General features: G+C 42.3%; 1 protein-coding gene and 1 long non-coding RNA gene across 2 annotated transcripts; one reads left to right on the top strand and one right to left on the bottom strand.

Annotated features, from left to right (window-relative positions):
* The first annotated feature begins 245 nt into the window (after positions 1–245).
* LOC123048830 (uncharacterized) lies at positions 246–759 on the top strand. Its single transcript, XR_006423384.1, has 3 exons — positions 246–304; positions 388–602; positions 715–759. It is a non-coding gene; the product is annotated as an uncharacterized lncRNA (long non-coding RNA).
* Positions 760–9,269: 8,510 nt separating this feature from the next.
* Positions 9,270–15,371, bottom strand: LOC123048829 (uncharacterized). The gene is made up of 2 exons (XM_044471857.1): positions 13,592–15,371; positions 9,270–9,578 (listed from the first exon to the last, which is right to left on the bottom strand). Exons 1-2 carry the CDS (start codon positions 14,238–14,240, stop codon positions 9,514–9,516), a joined length of 714 nt encoding a protein of 237 aa, XP_044327792.1. The 5' UTR covers positions 14,241–15,371; the 3' UTR covers positions 9,270–9,513.
* Positions 15,372–15,724: the final 353 nt, after the last annotated feature.

The following is a 15,724-nucleotide window of genomic DNA, read 5'->3' as shown; positions in this document are numbered from 1 at the left end:
GGCACACCAATCACCACAATAATGCAGAATTTGAAGAAGAAATATGGAGTAGAGATATCAACCCATATGGCCTATAGGGCTAGGAAACAAGCATTGAAGGTTGTCCAAGGAGACCAGAGAGGTCAATACACTAGGATTAGAGATTATTTGCAGGCTGTTTTGGACACAAACCCAGGAAGTAGAATTGTTGTGACCACTAAGCATCTGCCAGAGCACCCAAGCAAGAACCCAAGGTTCCATGGCCAGTTCTACTGTCTTAATGCTTGCAAAGAAGGGTTTTTAAATGGATGTAGGCCATTCATAGGTACATTGTGTTGTAACTTGTGTAGTGTTCTTGTTATTTGGCCACATTAAATACACTGTCTTCTCGCATTTGTCACTTTGTAGGGGTAGATGGTTGTTTTATCAAGCTGTCAACAGGTCAGCAGATCCTTGCTGCAACAGGAAGGGATGGAAACAACAACATATACCCTATAGCATTTGGAGTTGTTGACAAAGAGGACACAGACAGCTGGACCTGGTTCTTAACACAACTGAAAGATGCACTTGGTGGAGAAAGTGGAAAGTTTGGGTATTATACTATCATTTCTGATAGGCAGAAGGTAAGCTTCTCTTCTCATATTTTTATTGTACTATTAATTTTTCATATGCACATCGCTTTGTGGACAATTCAAATGGCCCAATATTTAGCTCTAGTTCATATTGTGTCAACAGGGCCTTTTAAATGCAGTAAACCATGTTTTTCCCAGTTGTCCACAAAGATTCTGCCTTAGACACATATATCAGAATTTCCAAACTGCTGGTTTTAGAGGTGATGAATTAAAGAAACACATGGATGCAGCTAGCTACTCTTATACTAAGAATGAACACCTAGCTGCAATGAATGATTTGAAAAGAGAGTGTAAGGCAGCTTGGGCATGGCTTGATAAAGTACCAGTTCATACATGGGCTAGACCTGCAATGGATTTTACCTGCAAGACTGACCTAGTTGTGAACAACATCAGTGAGTTGTTTAATAAAATGATCCTAGATGTTAGAGGGAAGCCAATAAAGACCATGCTGGAAGGAATTAGGACTAAATTGATGGTCAAATTTAACACCAATAGAACTAAGACAGAGACAGCAAATCGGGAGATTTGCCCAACATATGCAGAGATGTTAGAGGAGGCAAAGTACAACTTAAGGTGGTGCCAATCTTTGATGACTGGTCCTAACATTTACCAAGTTAGTAGTGGAGATAACACCTACTCAGTGAACTTGCTGCACAGAACATGTGGATGTAGGAAATGGGATATGACTGCTATGCCTTGCAATCATGCAGTATCTGCAATTGTGAAAGCTAAGTTGCAACCTGAAGACTTTGTTGATGCTTTCTTCAAGAAGGCAATGTGCAAAAAAGCATATGGCCATATCATATTTCCTGTCCCTGATCTAAATCTGTGGCCAAGGACAAGAACTCAGGACATAGAGCCTCCAGTTTTCAGAGACAAAGTTGGGAAGCAACAAACAAAGAGGAGGAAAAACCCATTTGAGAAGCCAGCACCAAGAGATACATCTAGGATGGCATCCATTACTTGTAGCAACTGCAAACTTGTAGGGCACAGATACACTGTGTGCTCCAAGCCCTTGAAACCAGCTCTTGCTATGAGACAAAACCAGCATCAGGTTAGCTAAGCATCTTTGTTTCTGTTTTTGTAGTTATGTCTCAATGTGTAGCATCAGATAGTTCATAATTGTTTCTGTTTTTTAAATGCATACAAACAGGTCACATGCTTCTGCTTCACCTACAGCTGTTGCACCAACAAGGAAGAGGCCATCTCCATGTATAGCAGATGTTGGGACTGCTCCTCCCAGGAAGAAAGTTGCACCTGCTGCTACTACACCTACTGCTCCTCCAAGGAGGAGAGCTGCACCTGCAGCTACTGCACCTACTGCTCCTCCCAGGAGGTCTCCCAGGAAGAATGCTACCCCAAAACCTACTGCTCCTCCAAGGAGGTCTCCCAGGAAGAAAACTACCCCAGCGGGTACATCTTCTACATCTGCTGCAGGCCATAGGGGAACATTTCATGCTCCAAGACAGACTGGAAGGAAGAGGACAGTTTCCTACAAGATGAAAGAGTACCTATATGCTTCTGGTAACTAGACACAACTAGGGAAAACCTTATACACAAAATCTTAGCAGCAGCGTGGTTTAAAAACAAACGCTACTGCTAATTAGCAGTAGCGAGCTTCAGGAAACCGCGCTACTAATAGCCCAGTAGCAGTAGCGCTCTAGGTGAAACAAGCGCTACTACTATAATTGCCACGGCATTGCCTCCAGGCTAGATATAGTAGTAGTGCCCTTCTCCTGGACGCGCTACTGCTAAAGTACTTAGTAGCAGCGTTTTTCTTCAAAACTCGCTGCTGCTAAGTATCACACCCCTTGCAACTAATTAAGTTTAGTCCCATACTGCTAAGCGAACAAGGTGTTTACCACCTTACATATGTTACTTCTCAAACTATCTCAAGCACTTGGTCTTCATTGAACTATATGTGTAGGATTTGTGGCTGCAATATGAATCTTCACCTGTGCCTATACAGGTACGATGAGGATTCATGTTGAATATTTAGATTCTACACAAAAAGATCAATGATGACCAATGTATATTTTTGATGTTTTTACATGCTTAGACTTCCCAGTAGCGTTTTTTCAGGACAAAGCGCTACTGATATTGGGCTTAGCAGTAGCGCGCTCCCTGTACCCGCGCTACTGCTAAAGCAAAACAAAACACGTGGCCCGGCCCCCCGCATGCTCATCTCTCAATTGTCCCCCTCCGCCCGACGCCGGCAGCTGCGGTTAGGGTTTGTCCTCCGCCACCGCCGCCGCAGGTAATGCTCCTCCCCCCTCTCGCCGCCCCTCCGCTGCTCCTCCACCCTCTCGCCGCCTACTCTGTCGCGCGCGAGCTCCGGCCGAGCGCCTTTGGCCGACTTCCCTTGATCCCCTCGCCGGCCGCTGTCGTCGCCCCTTCTCGTAGGAAAGTCACCGGCCTTCCCCTCGTCAGCACCCCCGACCGAGGTCGCCATGCCATCCCCCTCCTTGACAGCACCCCCGAGGGCTGCCCTACCTAGATGCAACGAGGGCTTACGGATTTCATATGGATAACTAGATGCTTTTGTTTTTCTGTAATAAGTTATTTTTTGCAAAATGTAGGTGCCAATTTAGTTGAAATGCTTTGGTAGGTGGTACCGTGATCTGCTAGATATTGGTTTTGATACAAGTATTTAGTTTGCAAGTGCTAAGTTAATCCCAATTAAATTTGCCACTTGTTTTTTTAATCAATTATCTTAGGCAACAGGGGCCAAATTAGATGAAATGTGTCTTGGCAGGTGGTACCTTGATTTGGTATATAACTTATTACAGATCTTAGGATTATACCTTTGGTAGGGGCCAAATAGTTTTTTCGGCAATAGGTGCCACTGAAATGCTTTCGTTGGTGATACCTTGTCATCTTGTATGTTACTAGATCTTAGGATTATAATTGTCCATCAAATTGCTTCTCGCGGAAGAATCTCTTCATCTAGAGATATTCTAGAAGGTGTTAGTAAGCTAATTGAGAACTTGTTGGCTGTGAGTCTTGTTGGCTGATTTGGCATTTGCCTGCTTGATGTTCGTTCCATTATAGAAGGTGTTAGTAAGTTAATTGAGAGCTTGTTGTTTAATTTTTGGGATCGGGTTCCACTATGAAAATATAACTGAAGAAGAACCAAAAATATCACATGCTACTATTTTTCTTTCCTGTGAAGTGGATCGTTAATCCTTTGCTCATATTGCTTTAGGAAAATGGCGCCATCACCATGTCGATTGTGCAAGTCAAGGTGCACCAGCAGCCTTGCAACTAGCAAGCTATTCGGCATCTACTTCCAGCCGAGTTTTTGTCATGCGGCGGTAAGAAATTAGATGAAACGTAACAACTATTTTATTTTTAGTGTTGGCATTACTGCATTGTGTCATTTTGCTTTTTTTACACAGATCGTCCCATGCAATGTGAGGTTGAAATTCAACAAGCTGACAGGAGACACTATGACATTTGAGGCTCCTGGGGGGCGTACAGTATGGAGGTCGAGAAAGGACGCAATATGTCGCAGATTGGAGGAGATGGATGGGCTCGTTTCCTCGCCCGCATGCGTCTTACTGGTAGTGAGTTGATTAGCTTCTCCTTCAAAGCAGAAAGAACCAAGCTGGCTGTCATTTATATCAACCTGGTGGAAGATGATGAAGATGACGAAGATGATGAAGATAATGAGGACCCACTCGATGAAGATGATGAGAACCCACTTCATGAAGCCATCATAGCTCAAAGAATGAGGCTGAGCGAGGAGGAGGTGTGCAACCTATTGGGACATAATTCCGCCACGTGATGACTTTGTCGGGGTGCCATTCGTGACCGGCCTGACAAGTACCATGCTCGATCGGCATGAAATGGTATGTTATACTGACTGTAGTAATTTGATGATATATATATGCTTTATTGTTATACTTACAAATGCAAATTATCCGATGATATGCTTAGTGAATCCGATGATATGCTTAGTGTAGAGTCCAATGATATGCTGTGTGGAATCTAGTCGATGATATGCTTTAGTGTAGAGTCTGATCACATGCTTATTAGTGTAGAATCCAAGGAACTATTAATAGTGTAGATAATCCATATATACTTATTAGTAGAATGAATGCTTAACTAGTACAAATGTGTAGTACTGTGTCTTTTGATAGTGTAGAAATCTATACTTAATAGAAATATATTGCAAGAGTATGTGCGAGGCTATTTATTAATTGATATGTTTTTCTTATTCAGAAATTGCCAAAGAACCTATCTGTGAGTTGTGGTATCGAGCCTGATGAATAAGGCTCAGCTTGACTACGCCTTACCGCAAGGGGCTCCGTCACCACCTATAATTACCGCATGGACACAGACGGTCGCACACACTTAAACTCGGTTGGGTGGAAGAGATTCCTCATTGGCAAGAATCTTCGTGTTGGACAGGCCATCCTAATTACTATCAGGAACACCCACCGCCCAGGCTTGAGGATGATGATCGTCGTTGATATCATCTAGAACTACATATGTGTGTGTGGCTATATCATCTAGAACTACATATGATGATCATCATCGATATCATGTAGAACTACATATGATGATCGTCGTCGATATCATCTAGAACTACATATGATGATCGTCGTCGATATCACCTAGTACTGCTTGAGGATGCATGTTGAGTATATATGAAATTGTTATCTAGTACTCCCTCCGTTCCAAATTACTCATCGTGGTTTTAGTTCAAATTTGAACTAAAACCACGACGAGTAATTTGGAACCGAGGGAGTACTACCTAGTACCTATAATGTTTTATGAAATTGATATCTAGTAGTACCTAGTATCTGGAAATTGCAATTTATTGAAGCTGAAACGGGGTAGGAAGCCAGGGGGAAATGATGAAAGATATAGCAGTAGCGCGGGCCTAGGAAATCGCTACAGCTAATTAATAGTAGCGCGTTCCGGAAAAGCGCTGCTGATATAGTTAATAGTAGTAGCGCGGGTACAGACCGCGCTACTACTAACAGTTAGCTGTAGCGCTGTAGTAGTAGCGCGGCTGCCCGCGCTGCTGATAGTCTCAAAACCCGCGCTACTACTAGGGTTTTCAATAGTAGTGAGATGTTGCCTTTGTTGGCTGCTTGAATTTGATGCCCATGTTGGTTGTTGAATTTGATGCCTTTGTTGGCTGTTGAAGTAGATGCCTTTGTTGGCTGTTGAACTAGATGCCTTTGTTGGCTGTTGAACTAGATGCCTTTGTTGGCAGGTTTGAACCAGATGTTGAACTAGATGCCTTTGTTGGCTGCTTTGAACCGGATGTTGAACTAGATGCCTTTGTTGGCTGCTTTGAACCAGATGTTGAACTTGTTGCCTTTTGATGGTTGTTGAACTTCATGCTGGATGTTGATGGTAGTTGCACCTAAATGAGTAATAGTTGATGCCTTTTGTTGCCTTTTGATGGTTGTTGAACTTAAATGAGTCTAGGGTGCCTCAACGTCAAAAAACCTCCTAAATGAGTCTAGGGTGCCTCGACATCGAAAAAACCACCTAAATGAGTCTAGGGTGCGTCGACATCGAAAATACCACCTAAATGAGTCTAGGGTGCGTCGACGTCGAAAAAACCACCTAAATGGGTCTAGGGTCCCTCGACGTCGAAAAACCACCTAAATGAGTCTAGGGTGCCTCGACGTCGAAAATACCACCAAATGAGTATAGGGTGCCTCGACGTTGAAAAAACCACATAAATGAGTCTAGGGTCCCTCGACGTCGAAAAACCACCTAAATGAGTCTAGGGTCCCTCGACGTCGAAAAAACCACCTAAATGAGTCTAGGCTCACTCGACGTCGAGAAAACCAACTAAATGACTATAGGGTCCCTCGACATCGAAAAAACCACTAAATGAGTCTAGGGTGCCCCGACGTCGAAAATACCACAATAATGAGTATAGTATAGGGCTATTTCAGATATACAAATCCACATCCAAATTCATCACATTCAGCATATTGGGAGATCCATACATAAGCAATACATAACTAATAAGTAGCATAATTGGGAGATCCATACAGGACCATTACATAACTAATAAGGAGATCCATACATGACCATGAACTCCATGACCATTACTGCCCAGTGTGGCTCATTCATCTAACATTGCCTTGATCCCATTCAGCTTGGCCTTGGTCTGCTCCACAACCTTCTCAAGCTCATCAATGTGGCCCTGCAACTTACTCTTCTCTTCAGCAAGCTTCAACTTCATGTTCCAAATGACACTGGCTTGAGATACTGTCATGTTCTTAACCATGTCATACTTCTCCTGGAGCTTGCTCTCATCAGGCTTCCTTTCCATCTGGGCCCTCCTCTCATTCTCATCCAAAAGGGCTTGGACATCTCCAACCAACTTGTCATAGCTGGCCTGCAGCTTGATCTTCTCTTGTGTCAGTTTGTGAACAGCAAATGAGTTCATCAGATTGTCCTCAGTCCTGTTTCTCTTGGACTGTTCATACATATCCCACAACTTGGACAGTGCATTCTCCATTGTAGCTGGCCAAGATGGATCAATCCATTCAACTAGTCCACAGTTTTTACCATCCTGTTAAATTACAGTGTTAAACAGCAAGATATGAGCTACATGCCACGATGAGTTCTTTACTAATAACAAGTAGGCACTCCAACCAGTACCAACAGTTAGGAAATCTAAATAATGAGTGCTTAGTAACTAAAAGCAACTAGGCCAGCAGCACTTATTAACAATTTTTAATGAGTTCTTCCAACCTCATGCACATGCTGACATATAAACAAACCTCACTTGTCCACACTATCACATGCTGACATATAAACAAATGACCTCACTTATCCACACTGTCATATGCTCACATATAAACAAATGAACATGCCACAACACTATGCACATATGCTCACATATAAACAATGACTTCACTGAGCCAATAAGCATTGGGCACATATTTAAACAGCCTAACTAACAAGCCAGATCTGCTAACTACCAAAATCAGTACTAAACAATGACCAAATGATTAGTCCACAACAGCTAATTAGCAGAAATTTGACATACCTTCACAGCACAGGCAAGGACCTCCTGCCAGTATGGATGCCCTCGAAAGCAACAAGTCTTTCTGCTCGCTTCCCGTGTTCATGGCACAAAACAAAATCATTGCCCTCGAATTCGGAGTCATCCGTGGTAGCAGGGATCTGCACGTGCAAAGGAAAGCAAGAGATTTGGGAAGGAAACTTCAGATCTAGCTCAGGAGGAAAATCCCCAAATCCAAACCCTAACCCTAGTTCTACCAACTCACCTTCACGATGCCGTCGTCTGAACCTGAGGTGGCGTACTGGTAATAATTCTCACTGCTGTCATCATCCTCACTCCAGGAAACCATGGCGACGCGGTGGCGGCGGCGGTCGGAGATGTTGACGGGTCGAGGACGGCGAACGAGTGGGAGCAGAGAGCGCGAGCGAATGAGGGTTGGGGTGGGTGGGCCTGTAACGATTCAAGGGATGGGCCGGTCAAAAGGGTTCCGGCTTGAGTCGGCCCGCGCACGGCGTCTACCGAGCCAAACGGATGAACAGATATGCCACGTCGACAAAAGCGGGTCCCACCTGTCATAATCCCACTTAAAACGACCGAACCGAGCGACTTGTGCTTTCTTCAAAAAATTAGCCTGGGAATTAGTGTTTTTGGGCACAAAACTATAGACTTGTGATTTCTGCAACCCTATCCTTCAATGTCGATGTTTTTTGCAATTCACTCCTGCGGATTCGCAGGCAGCGGATAAGCGAGATGCGAGAACAACGTTGGCTTTGCACTCCCATGGCGTGGCGCGCAGGAACCGTCGTTGCTGCTGTTGCTGCGAACACTCCCGTCCTCACGGGGTGGCGAGTCGCTGGTGGTTCCTCCTGCATTATTGGGGCTATCTCAAGATGGGAATGGGCTGACCCGGACCTGGCCTCGCTGCCCCAAGGTCAATATGTGAGGCCATGGGTCGACCCATTTCATCAAAAAATTGTGGCCTCGCTGTCCCGCTGGGTACATGAGGCCGACCCAATATCTAGCAAATTCACTTGCTCTGTTTGCACAAGCAGTGAAATGACAAGATCTAATCTTTCCACATATCTAATTCTGTTTGCTCGCTAATTATGTCTGTTCCATCCACTCTGTTAACATCAAGGAAAAAAGTCTAAGGGAAAATGTCACACCTTGGGCCGATCTGCTCATTTGAGATATAGAGGGATCACGTACATGTGCGCATGGTAAGGAAAAAATTCTAACCTAAAAAAATGCCGTATGCCAAAACGGCTGGAGATTTGCTCTAGCTGATTGTTTACCAAATATATAGGAGATCGTATCAAATACTACATAATTTAATAGTTTACTCTGTAGAGTATATACTCCCTGTATCAGACTGGGTCGGCCCATCTGACCCATCGGGTCACACGGTGCCGGCTCTGTTGACCCATATATCATTCAAGGCCAACCCACTTGGACCATTGGCCTTGACTTTTTGGGTCGGGTCAGTGACCCAGCGGGCACACCAGTGGCTGTTACTATTACCTTTCTCCCCTTTGCTTCCTTTATGATCACGCGATTTAAAATAGCATAAATCATTCATACATAGCATTTTTTTAATGAAAGGGATTAACCCTCGATTTCATTTACGAAACCATAGATCTTTGTTATTACAGCCATAACACAAACACCACCTCTAGGAAGCCGGAAGCAGACCAGCTAGTTTACCATTAAAACAACGAACAACTCATTCTGCACAAACCCCCACTCATCGCACTATTTTTTCCTCCTACTCAATCAGGACTTAAACATCAAAAGTCTTATTTTTTCCTTTCTCACCGTCTCATCTTTTCTGTCTGTATTCTTCATCTCCCCATCCTCGGTATCCAGGTCGCCCACCCTCTTCGTGCTTGGAAAATCTCATCGACGACTCATTCCAGCAGCTTTGCACCCTGTTGCAGCTCCACCTTTTCGTCCTCCCTCACCTGCAAAATAGTCCAATCATCAATCCAATGCGCCATTTTAAACATAACCACACTGGGATCAGCGGGCCAGATGTGTTGAAAACATGCTAAGTTCCTAGTTTTCCAACTACTCCAAATTAAAGCTGCAACCCCTAAAAAGATCATTTTCTTCTTCTTACTGCTAAATTTCCTCAACCAGGTGTTTATATATGTGTCCATGTCATAAAAGTCACAGTTAACCCCAATAATGTGACTTACAACACTCCACATGTATCTGGCCAAAGGGCATCGAAAAAAAGATGATCAATGGATTCATTATTCCCACAAAACAGACACCATTTCTCACAGTCCCCCCCCCCCATGGAGCAAAACATCTCTAGTTAGGATGCTTTTTTAGTAACCAACCAAATGAAAGTTTTGATTCTAGGAGGTATCTTGACTTTCCAAAGAAATATGTTCGGATATTTCCCTCCAATCTGTAAAACAGAGTAGAAGGACTTGACACTAAATTCTCCTGATCCTTCTGGTATCCAGGAAAGTTTATCTTCATTTTTAGTTAAATTTACCCCTTCACAAAGTTTCAATAATTCTTGCCACTTAATTGCCCTATCTCCTACTAGTGCTCTTCGGAATTTAAGTTCACAAGGTCAGATGATATGGCATCATAGATAGTGATGTGTTGATCCAACGAGACATTGTAAAGATCAGAGAAAGTAGTTGATAAAAAACTAGTTCCAATCCAGTTATCTTCCCAAAATCTAGTTTTCATCCCATTTCCCACTTTAAATTTGCAACGTGTCGAAAACAAGTCTTTGCATTTCATCAGACCCTGCCAGAAATGTGAGTCACCTTGCTTTTTTTGAACCTGTCCAAATGTGTTTTTCCCAATGTATTTGTTCCATAAAATCCTCTGCCATAGACCTTTCTCATTAAACAGTTTCCACAACCATTTGGATGACTACGCAATGTTCATGATTTCCAAATCTAAAATCCCTAGACCTGCCAGGGTTTTAGGTCTGCAAACTTTTTCCCAGGCCACCAAGTGATATTTATGTTTGTTTTCCTCCCCACTCCACAAGAAATTGGCCCTAGGTCAATCCATTTTCTTTTTACTCCTTTTGGAATCTCATAAAAGGAGAGCATGAAAAGGATCAAACTAGTCAGGGAAGAGTTAATCAAAGTTGTTCTTCCTGCAATGTTTAGTAGCCTACCTAACCAACTCCCCATTCTTTTATCCAACTTTGTGACTGATGTATTCCAGTCACTCCCCTTCAACCTTTTCTCATCAAAAGGTATTCCCAAATATTTAAAGGGGAGAGCCCCTTTTTTGCAAGTTAAGATCTCCTCAACCATTTTTTCCCTATCATTTTCCATCCCAATGCAGATCACTTCACTTTTGTGGAAATTAATTTTCAAGCCTGACATAACCTCAAATAGGTTCAATATTCTTTTCACATTTTTTGCCTGATCTAAATCATCTTGGAATAGGATGATGGTGTCATCCGCATATTGCAAATAGACACATCATTTTCTTTATGATTTTTAGCAAGTCCACTAACCAGTTTCTTATCAGCCACTCTGTCAAATAATATTGCTAAGATGTCTACTGGTATGTCAAACAATAGGGGAGACATCGAGTCCCCTTGCCTCAACCCTTGATGAGTTTTGAAAAAGGCTCCAATTTCTCCATTCACCTTAACAACAACTTTCCCCCCAGTAACTGTCTTCATCACCCAATTAATCATTTTATCAGGGATATTTTTCATCTCTAGGGTTTGAAGAAGAAAAGGCCATTTGACTTTGTCAAATGCTTTTTCAAAATCAAACTTAAAGAGTACCCCCGATTTCTTTTTCCTATGCATAGTATTCAAGGTCTCATGTAATATTAGTACCCCTTCTAAAATGTATCGGCCTTTAATAAAAGCAGTGTGAGAAGCACGAACCACTCCAGAAATCACAACTATGAGTCTGTTGACCAGTATTTTGGTGACGATTTTAAAAATCACATTCAGCAAACAGATTGGTCTATATTGCTGAATCCTATCTGCATCACCCCCTTGAGGTACGAGGGAAATTACTCCATAATTTAACCTGTCTAGGTCTAAGTTATGGTCATAAAATTCCTCAAGTAGGCAGAATAGATCATTCTTAACCAAGTCCCAATAATGCTGGTAGAACTCAATATTGAAACCATCTGGACCAGCAGCCTTATTTTTTCCATTTCAAACACAACCATTTTTAATTCCTCCATGGTAAGAAATTTTGTGAGAAACTCTCGTTCTTCCTCAGTGAGTGTTTCCACCACACTAGAGTCTATCCCCATAGTTATAATCTCAGGTTCACTAAAGAGATTCTTATAAAAATTTCTAATATATTCTTTCAAGTTATCCTGGCCTTCAATCACCCCTTCCTCTTGGTTTAGTTTAATAATTCAGTTTTTCCTAAGTCTCCCATTCGCTTTGACATGGTAATATCTAGCATTTGAGTCTCCTTCCAGCAACTCAGTGCCATGAGATCTCTGTAACCATTTGATTTCTTCCTCTTTCAGGATTTTTTTCAAATCATCTTGATAAGTTATTTTTGTAATCCCTATCAATTTGTCTCAAATTTCCACTTTCTGCATGTTTATCTAATCTATCATTTTCTTCAACCAGAAACTTTTTTTGCTTTCTCAACTTTGCTTTCAAATTCATATTCCATCCTTTCAGCACTTTCCTCATTTCTTTCATCTTGTTATGCACCTTATCCGGGATAGTTCTACCCGGTAATCTTTCCCCTAGACTCTCCTAACAACCTCATCCAGACTTGCTCTCTGAAACCAACAATTTTCAAACTTGAAAATATAAGGTTTCAAAGGCAATTCCCCAGTTTTGATAAGTAGTGTTGTATGATCAAATAGCCCTCTAGCTAGGGTTTCAATATGAACTAAAGGGAATTTGTCTTCCCAGGCAGGTGAGATCAATACTCTATCCAATAGTGCATATGTAGGATCTTCATGATTATTTGACCAAGTATATTTCCTACCCACCAAAGGTAACTCCATCATTTCACCAAAGGTGATGATAGAGTTAAACAACAAACTCCACTTATTGTATCCCCCATGTTTATTTTTCTCACTCTCTTTTCTGGTCAAATTAAAATCACCAGCGATTAGCAAGGGATTTTAGATTTCTTGAAAACATGAACCAACTCTACTAGGAATTTTGGCTTGCCATGAGGTTCAGCATCTCCATACACTTCAACCAAATTTCAACCAAAACCATCCCTAATATTGGTCACTTTCACCCTGATAAAATACTCCCATGTTCCACTTCTTCTTTTACTAGAGTGGTTTTATTAATCCCAACCAAAATCCCTCCAGATCTGCCCCTAAAGGGTAAAAAATCCCAATCAAAGTTTTCTTGACCACTTAAATTCAATAATTCCAATGAGGAAAAATCCATCTTCATTGTTTCCTGAATTCCAACAAAGTCGAGATTATTTTTGGTAATTTGTTCTTTGATAAAATCTTTCTTGTTTTTGTCTCCAATCCCCCTACAATTCCATATCAGACCTCTCATCATTTTTGTTCTAATTAATTAAATAGAAAACCGATGTAGGAAGTTCTAAGGAAAATATTAGGGTGTTTTCCTTTTTTGCCTCCTTCTCAACACAGTTTTCACAGGTGTCTTGACTGCAACAGCATCAAAAGGAGCACTGTTTGCTCTAAGACCCTCCGTAACCCCCCCCCCAAAGTACACTTTCCATTCTCATATCTACATTTTAATCATCTTCATTTTTACTTATCATCAAAAAATCCTGAAGTATGCTGTTAACATCTTCAGGCTCCAAAACATTTTCCTCCTCCTGTGTAACCACCTCTTCCCTGGAACTTGCTATATACATCTCTCTCCTGGCATGTTCTAATTTTTGAATAAGATTTAAATTGTGTTCAACCATGTCCAAGCTAACCCCTAAATCTACTCCAATCAAGTTATCTACATCAGTTAACTCAATGTTTTCAAGATAAGTATCGTAAGCATTTTCTAGCATACCTTCAGAAAGAGCCAAATTTTTTGCCCTGGCCAAAGTCATAGCTCTGTCTAAAATAGGGGTGCCATCTCTGTTCTTTGAAGCAATTCTCCCACTGTATCTTGGACAACCTTGATTTGGTTCATAACCATCTTTGTTTTCCATCACCACATCTTCCTGATACTCAATTCCCAGTTTAGTCCCCAAGCCGACTGACTGAGATGCTTCACCCCCTCCCTCTGGATTTCTATCCGTAGTTATGTTATGTGTCTCATTTTCATTCTTTTTCTCTCCCTCCCCATTGACTGAAGTGGATCTTGTTCCTTCATCCCTCTCTTTCATCTTGTCAGTGTCTTGATTTCTAGTATATAGTACTTTATCAACAACTTCTTGTTCTTTAAGTGCAACATCCCTATCCTTCAAAGCAATTATGGTTCTGATGCTTGCACAAATTGTGTTAGTACCATCTTCCCCTGTCTTAGCTTTTTTGGAATCTCTTCTCTCTTCCTCTCCATGTTGAAAGTCCATCCATTCTTCATATCCTTGAGACAGTTCATCCTCATTCTTGGCCCAAACTTCATCCAAAACTTCCTCCACCTCAAAGAAAATTCTATACACCATGAGATTAGGAGTTGTCAACTTAGTCCATCTAGGTATTCCTGTATGATCCATCACAACAATCTTCAACTGACCAAACCACTTCTGTTCACTAAATCCATGTCTACAGCTTGTGTGTATCCAATCATAGACCCGATCTCACATAATCCATGATAGTTCTTCATTGTCTTTGGGACACCTTTTGCTCTAACCCACACCACAGATAGCTTGCCAACAGCCATTGCATCATCATTCCAGATTTTCACATTGACCAAGATGTTTCCCCCTTTCAAAGGAACCCAATCATATATGGCAGCCTCATTAATCCTTGCAGCAGATGAAAAATTTACCAGAAAGACCCCATCAGAGACCCTTTTTTTCCAATCCCATCTCCAGGGGTAAGTTTTTGCCAGAATCTTTGTCAAAATAACTGCATCTATTTCCAGATTGCAACCTTCCCTCAATCTGACTAAAGCAACAACATCTCCGTTGTTGTTTCCACCTACATCTTTTGCATGCTCAGCCACAAAAATGCCAAGTCCCTCCCCACCAAAACCAACCAGGGAAGCCACTGGTTTTTTCTGATGAAGCCAAGTGCAAAACTCAGAGACATGTGTATCTTTTGTGCATATGGAGCACTTAACCTTTGCCTCACAGCCCTTAGAATTATGCCCTTTCTCTCCACACTTATGGCATATGATCTTGTCATCCCTAGCATCTTGCTCTCAGAACCCCAAACAGATCCTTGGTTTCCAGTCAAAGTAGCACCTGGAGAATTTGCTTTGGAAGTCTAAACTTCGCTACCTCCTCCTCCTCCACTGTTTGTGACTGCAGTGCTCTTCTGCTGATATTTACTGACAATTGGAGGCAAGTTAATCTGAAGGCGCGGCCGATGTTGGAAATGAAGTGTGTCCTTGCCTCCCCCTTCATGATTCCAACTACTATACCCATACCTCCCAAGATGGTTCTAGAATTGGTTACCTGGATAATTTCTGAAGGGGGGCCGAGGACGAGCTTGATATCCTTGATCCTGCCGATCAAATTGAGGGTCTCTTCCATAATTATTCATCGGACGCCAACTGCTTCCTTTATCCACTCCTCTTCCTCCTCCATCCCTCCCCGGAGCAAAGTGATCAGCCATCGTCCAGGTAGGGGCGTAATCAGTTTCTGCGGTGGTGAGAGGGGACGAACACCACAGGTGAGAAACCCTAGAGCGTATGAAGCAATCGATATCAACCCCCAGAACCAGGCCCGGGCGGTTATAACCTTTCTCTTTTGTGGGCCTAAAGGTTTCTCCACTTTTCTGGCATGTCTTATCCCCAGCCAGCCCAGTCCGCTTCAAAGTCTTAATTGAAATAAATTAGTCTACCCTAAATTCCAAATCATCCCCTGTTTCCCCCTCTTGGCGTGCTGGCGATCGTGTTGAAAGAGGAGCATCAGCCAGCGAACTTGCTGGTTGATTTCTCGCTCTCCAGCCATGCCCCATATGCAACCGATTGGATTCAATTTCAGTTCCTAGATCAATCTTCCTCCCCCTAACGATTTGATACCATCTTCCG

This window comes from Triticum aestivum, chromosome 2D, assembly GCF_018294505.1.
Source record: "Triticum aestivum cultivar Chinese Spring chromosome 2D, IWGSC CS RefSeq v2.1, whole genome shotgun sequence".
NCBI lineage: Eukaryota > Viridiplantae > Streptophyta > Magnoliopsida > Poales > Poaceae > Triticum > Triticum aestivum.
This window is presented reverse-complemented; position numbering and strand designations above follow the sequence as displayed.

Coding starts and splice junctions, on each gene's coding strand:
- LOC123048829 (XM_044471857.1), bottom strand. CDS start 14,240: ATGGATCATACAGGAATACCTAGATGGACTAAGTTGACAACTCCTAAT. Junction 9,579..13,591: donor AAATTTGGCTCTTTCTGAAG/GTATGCTAGAAA, acceptor ACTATTTTGCAG/GTGAGGGAGGACGAAAAGGT.